The sequence below is a fragment of the Pteropus vampyrus genome, unplaced genomic scaffold (assembly GCF_000151845.1).
Source record: "Pteropus vampyrus isolate Shadow unplaced genomic scaffold, Pvam_2.0 Scaffold251, whole genome shotgun sequence".
Lineage (NCBI taxonomy): Eukaryota > Metazoa > Chordata > Mammalia > Chiroptera > Pteropodidae > Pteropus > Pteropus vampyrus.
The window spans coordinates 1,447,075-1,454,014 of NW_011889032.1; the positions used below are offsets into that span (position 1 = coordinate 1,447,075).

Consider the following 6,940-nt stretch of genomic DNA (forward strand, 5'->3'; position numbering starts at 1 on the left):
CCTTTGGGACTCAACTGAACCCTAGAGATTTTTAGACTTGCCAGACTTCACAGTCTTGTGAGTCAATTCCTTAAAATAAATAAACCCTCCTCTCTCCCTCTCTCTCTGTACACACACACACACACACACACACGTGCACGTGCACACACACATACACATATCCTATTGATTCTGTTTCTTTGGAGAACTCTCACTAGTACAGTGCTCATAAGACATAAAAAGATGTCTAATGTTTACTGAATAATAATAATGATTGTCTGGGGGAGGTAAGATTTATTTACTTTTTTTAAAACCGAAGACCACACGTATAGAAAAGCACTCAAACTACACATGCACAGCTCAACGAATTTTCTCAACGTGAGGACATCTGAGTAACCGCCATCTAAACAGGAACATTTTTGCATGTTTTATTCTTTTACTTACTTCTTTGTGTACTTTTCTGTGTTCTCAGAATTGCTCGTAATGAGAACACACCATTTTAACAAAAACAATAAAGCCATCATTCTTTGAACCTTTTTCAAGAAAAAAATTATGCTGATGAAGACTGTTTAATGACCATGGGAAAATGGTCACATGAAACACGTAACTGGAAAAGAAACTACATACAAGTTATAATCTCCCTTATTCTGAGACAAAGGCACTTTCCTGGAGGGTAAATGCCTCAGCTTCCCCGTCAGTCTGGAAAGGGCTGGACTAGATCAGTAGTTTTCCAACAACGAAGCCCTGGACATGTAGGACGTGAAGGGAAGAGGGAAGTGAGCCTGGCTGCCTGATTCCTGGCCCTCTTCCCCACCTCTGTGTTTTTAGATCTCAGAGGGCCAAGAGTTCTTGTGAACAAAGTTCTACTGCTAGAGAAAAAAAAAATTGTTGACATTCTCCTTGCCTTCAGTTCTGAAACCTAGGCGAGCACCTCCCCAGAAGTGCATCCCGAGTCTGGGAGGGGCCCTCATGCCCAAGACTCCTCACCTCTCATCCTTCTCCATGCTGGAGGGCAGCACGCGACTGCCCAGTTGGAAAGGGGACTTGGGGGTCTTGGGTTGGGGGGCCCAGCTGGGGGTCTCGCCGGGACTGTCTGCCTCTGGCCTCTTCTGCAGTTGAGCCTGGGGAGAGAAGAGAGCTGAGTCTATAACTGCCTGTGGTCTAGAGAATGGTCCCATTCAATGGCACTGTCATTGCATGGTGACGATGGGGCCTCTGCAGGCAGCAAACACAGGGGCTGGGGGAGATGCTGTCTGACTTTGTAGGCTTATTAAAATCAGAGGTTAGGCTTTTTTGTCTAAGGAGCCAGGCTTGACAACTGGGGTCAACGAACCACCATCAAAAATCCACACAAATTTTCTTTGGCTGAAAAGCCTCCATTGTAATGTGCTCAGCATAGGATATTCCTTTAACTTCCTGAAAACCCTGAGATGGAGATAATAGCCCAGCCTGCAGGTGAGGCTCAGCTCTATTAAGCTCCTTGCTCTTGTGCACATTTGAATAAAGTGAAGTTCTCAACTATCAGATTCCCACGGGAAAAGGCAGGGTGGATTTCCACCCATTTTTGGAGGGCATGTTGGGAATGGAATGACCTAGAATGATGTGCACAGAATTCCCTTGGGGGATCAAGTGTATGTGACGGTGGCTAGTGGCCTCTGTTTCCAACTCAATGCTGGGACAGCCCCCGGCAATGGTGGTGATCACCATAGTCCTCCTGACAGCTCTATGCACTGAGCAGCCAGCCTTTGGACTCTCCAGGCATGACTGACATGACACAGGTGGCTGAGATAGAGACTGGCTTTCCCGTTTCACAGGGGAGGAGCCTGAAGGTCAAAGGTTGAGCGGTTTGCCCCACATCACACACCGTTTTGAAGAACTGGGATTCCCCTAGGTCTGCCCGACTCCAACTTTAGGATTCTTTCCAGAAAGAGCCTGGCAGCCTCTTCTGATTGTTAACAAATTCTGAGTGTTGCCTGTGCCCAAGAGCGACCAGAGCAGATGTGGCTCAAGGGGCTTGCATTAACACTAATAGCAGGGGCCTCACCTTCACGGAGGTGGTGGGTCCAAGCTGTGTTCAAGGGCCTGAAGGTTTGCCTCTGGAGTTATTCGGGGAGTCCCCATGGGAGCCCCTTCCTGTAAGTGGTTCCTTTCACTGCCTCCAATGTTAAGCAGTGAAAGGAACTGCCTTATCATTTGTTCTGAGGCTTAAAAAAAAAATTAAACCAGAAAACCTCTGGCCTGCTACAGTGGCTACAAGATGTTCACATTTTGAAAACCTCTAAAAGCACTTACAGGGACCAACATGCACATCTGCTATGTATTTACTTTCTGTTCTTGCAAGAAATGACTTGAAAGGCAAAACTGTCGTCCACTAACACAGTGGCAAACTCAAGGCCCTGCCGTAGGAGGCTTCATGGCTGCATGCAGGATCGAGCTGAGAAATTCCATAAAAAACTCAGCCTTCCTCACTTTCATCTATTATTCAATAAAATGGGGGCAAAGAACAACCTATTGTAGCGTTGCTTGAGGCACGAAGTGAGTTTGCAAAGGTATAGTGCCTGGCCCAGAACAGAGCAGGAAAGAGGGTCTCCTCCTCCACTCAAATTAAGTACCACTGCTTCCAGAACTGTGAGAGATGCCTGGTGGGGCTGGGGAGGGGAGGAGGGAGGCAGCCCAGCTCCGTCCCGGGGATTCCACAATCCAGTCGAGATGGTGATATCATTCAAGAGAGCATTATGGGGTTCCAGTGCTGGCTTTCCATGTCCTTTGGTATCGAAATGACCATTTCATGTGCCTACTATCCATAGCAGACCAGATTTCTCAAGGACAGTGGGCTGGGTGTGTTCACTCCTGTCTCTCTGACATCCAGCACTGGGCCTTGATGCCTAAGGTGGATTATTAGCCCACCTTACAGATGAGGACACTGAGGCTTAGCTATGAGACCAAACTGAACAGCATGTCTGGGAAATGAAGAAACACAGGGTCACTGGTAAAATCCACATACAAATACGTTAGCAGTATTGCTCATAGCACTGCGCCAAGGCCAATGTCTGTGTTTTAATAACATACTATGGTCATGTGAGGTATTATCATTGGGAGAAGTTGGGTGAGGGGTACACGGGAACAATCTGTACTATTTTTACAACTTCTTGTGAGTCTTAAACTATTTCAAAAATGAGAGAATAGGATGAGAAGGAGGGGAGGAAGGCGGGACAGAGGGAAGCAAAGGAAAGGATGCAGGAAGGGAAGGACAGAGGGAGAGTAGGAAACATGGAGCCTGTTCTTTTTGCTGCTGTGGCTGAGAGCAGCTCTGGATACGAGGTGTGGTACCTTTAGCACCGCTGGGTCCACGCCTGGAAACACAGGCATCCTCTGGGGATGGCTGATGGGTGTCCTCTCAGTCCTGGATGGCTTCTCCTCCTCATCTGACTCTTCCCTCTTGGGGGATTTCTCTTCTGTTGCAAAGATAAAGGCACCGACATCATTAGCAGCCACCACTCACTGAGGCCTGTGGGCCAGGTCCTTTGCATACAGTCCCTCATGCAGGCCTCACAACGACCCTGCACAGAAGGTATTATTGGCCCATTTTACGGATGAGGACAAGCTCAGGGCCTTGCTTTCATGAGCTCTCTTCTTCACAACTTTGCCTCTAGCCAGAAGATGTTGACAAAAAGGCAGGATAGATTTTTCTCCCAAGACTGGGCACAGACAGACTCACCTCCTGGGCTCCTGGCTAATTCCAAGTTGGGAAAATAAAATTTCTTCTATTTTTCTTTGGCAGAGACAGGGAAGGAGAAAGGAGTACTTTCAGCCAGCGATGCACTGGGTCATGCTCTCAGAAGGGAGCGGGAAGGGCTTCCTGTGTCTTGTGGAAGGACTGCCCAGAGTCGGACCAGGAAGCCATCTTCCTTCACCCGATACCGACCCCCTTTCTGGGGCTTCACCCTAGCATCATGCTCCAGCCTCATAGGTGACACTTCTGGGTGATGGACTGCCTGCTCCCACTCTTCCAGGAGTAAAGGTGAGGAGCTTCAACCTCCTGGAGACTTGGACACAGGCTTGGGCACAGGGAGGAGAGGTGGATGGGGACAGGGATGACTGAGGCAAAGCCTAACCCTCTGGGGCCCCAGGCCACGCACGGGACTGGGGTATGTTCAAAAAGTGTACCCCCGGGCCTTCTCCAGTCCCTGGCCAGTTCCTCAAGGCCACTGCCAGGTTCCAGCTGGGGGATATTTGTATGCTTTTGTCCCCACTTTGGTCTTTACTTGTTCCAGGCAGCTCTGTGGAATTTGGCTCAGAAAACCAAGAGAGAAGTCTTACTCAAGGCACTTAAACATCTCCTCTAACAACAGACACAAGGTGAGAGAGAAAGAGATAACTCTCCAGGCATTTGTTTAAGGTATCTGGTCAGAAACTATGCCCATCCCCAAGTTCCAAGCCCGGTCTGACATCTTACTGTTTGCCATAAGTGAATCCCAAGTGAACAAAAACCCCCGCCCGTAGTAGCTTTTGAGGGACTAAAGATTGCATATGTGTATAGTGGGGAGGTCCTCTGCTTTGGTTTCTATTTCAAGAAAAGATTTTGCTTCTTAAAACTTTTCTATGGCTCTTTATCTACAGATAGAGTCTAACTTCTTACTGAGGAATCATTACTTTCTGTGAGCTAGCCCCTGCCTAATTTTCCAGCATGGTCCCTGCTGTTTCTGGCTTGAGCAACACCGAACCACCTAGAGAGGCCCCCGTCACACATCTCTGCCCTCCGTTGGCTTATTCTTATTTGCTCTTTAAGACTAAGCTCAGGTTTTGATATGAAATGCAGCCAAAAAAGTGATCAGAGGAAAATGTGTAGCCTTAAATAATTCACTAGACACCAAACAAGATTGGTAATAGATAAACTGATCTTTCAACTTGACAATCTAGAAAAAGACCTGCAAACAGACCTAAAGAGAGTACAGCGTGAATTTCAGAAGGATGAAAGCAGAAATAGTGAAACCTTATTAGGTGGGGGCTCTGCTCCATGCAACCCTTAAAGCCCTAATTAATATATCATCCCTCAAAAATAATTTTTTTTACTTCGTTTCTAATAGGCTGTGTGGAATGAGAAATCACAGTTTCCTACGTCATTGTGTTCTGTTATCCTACAGCTTTAAAGTCAAGAAGTTCTTGCCAGCGTTTAATCTCAACCCTTCCTGATGTTCAGTGTGGTATCCGTGGAGGAGTCGGGTGTACCTGTTGAGTCCTTGAACATCCACGAGCTGTCGGCCTCTTCCTCCAGGGGAGATCTGCTCTCTGACTCACTGACGCGGCTGCGGCGGAGGGAGTGGGAGATGGGGGCCCGGCGGCGGCTTCTCTTGCTGAGCTGCACCCGGGTCTTGAGGGCACTTGAGTCAAGGACTGAGGTTTGCTTTGGGAGCGGCAGGGAGGAAGAGGCAAAAAAGCAAAGGAACCATTAATTGAAGGCGCCACCCAAGAGGGGTGTGCGCAGCTTCACTGATACACAAGATGCTATTTAGGTGGTACGTGGGCCAGCGTTTCTACATTTTAATAGTAACTTAATACCTGAAGCCTAAATTTCTCCATGAAACATATCACGTAGGCTGATTACAAGAAGCAAATGAAGCCTGAGTGCCCTCGCACTGTGCCCGGCACACAGTGGGCATGCAGTGGACATGCCTTCCCCCTCCTGGTGACACGGTACAAATATGTAAGCTAGAGCAATGCTTAGTATATAGCAGGACCTCAGTAAATGTTTGCTGAATGAATAACTGAATACATCACCTAACTAAATCCTTACAATCCATACCACATCCATGTTTACATAGTGGGCTGCCCCAGTGGAGGCTGAACTTGTGTCTTTACCCATCTCTGCCCTTATCCAGAGGTGCCAATGAGATACTCTGACTGTACTTAAGAAGGGGAATCCCCTTTGAGGCCCTAGATGAAGGTCCCCTCCCAATGCAATGCTATTCTTTCTCTGGGGGGAATATGGGTGGCCATCCCTAAGACTGTGAGTATGAGGCTTTACTGCCAGGAGAGTGGGTCCCTTTTAGATTTTATATCATTTAGATGTTGCATCTTCAGAAGGGCAGGAAAGCAGCCTTATTGTCAGAGAAGGAGAATGATGAGACCTCTGTGTCTCAGGGATTGAGAAGGAAAATCTGCCTGACCCCTGCAGGGGGTGCTCGTGGGGCGTGTGGGGCAGGGGAGGAAGAGGACAGGTACTGGTCTGGAAGGAGCTGGAGCAGGAAGCAGCAGGACCTGGGCAGCTGGCATCTCAGAGGGTCCCTCTGTGTGGGACTGGGAAGGGCTGAGTTCTAAGGGCTGCCCCTGGGGACCCACGGGAGGGCTGCCAATGCCTGCAGGGTCTCCTCTTCCCAGAACCACTACTGGCCATTTATAGAGAGACTTGGATCCCCTGACAACAAGGACATATCCCACTAGGCAAGACTTTGGTGAGAATGCCCAGTAGAATCTATCTGAGCAAACTCCACTCTGAACGCCTGGGATTGCAAACCTCAAGCAGAACCCCCAGAGGTGAGGTCAGACTTCCTGTTCACCTAACAGGCTCAGATCAGTTTTAATTTGAACACATGTGATTTTAGCTGAGTCTGTGGAGCCCACCATGCTGGTCACGAGTAGAAAAGGAAGCTGAGGCTCAGAGAAGTGAAGACATTTGCCCCAAGACACGTAGCTGATGTCTGGCAGGTCCAAGCCACATGCAGACATCCATCTCATCTCAGATTGTACTGTCGGCACCCACCACAGGGGTACCTGGCTCACAGATTCTACCCGTGAAGGGCGCAATTCGCCGGGAGATGGTAGAGTGTCCCTTTAAGAAGTGGCTGATTCCGACACATGCTCCCGGTTACTGACTTACATCCATGAAGGAGAAGTCGTCCCCTTTCTTCGGAGAGCAGGTGTCTGATGGGGGCAGCCCTTCCGTGCCATCGGTGGATCCCAG

At 48.6% G+C, this 6,940-nt stretch overlaps 1 protein-coding gene across 1 annotated transcript in view; it reads right to left on the reverse strand.

The window, feature by feature from the left end:
- Positions 1-6,940, reverse strand: part of KIAA1671 (KIAA1671 ortholog) — a 132,521-nt gene that overhangs the window by 5,939 nt on the left and 119,642 nt on the right. The window contains exons 6-9 of the mRNA XM_011374656.2: positions 6,857-6,935; positions 5,209-5,383; positions 3,310-3,434; positions 967-1,100 (exon numbers count right to left, since the gene is read on the reverse strand). Coding sequence (XP_011372958.1) covers positions 967-1,100; positions 3,310-3,434; positions 5,209-5,383; positions 6,857-6,935 — 513 coding nt within the window. The remainder of the gene's footprint in view (positions 1-966; positions 1,101-3,309; positions 3,435-5,208; positions 5,384-6,856; positions 6,936-6,940) is intronic.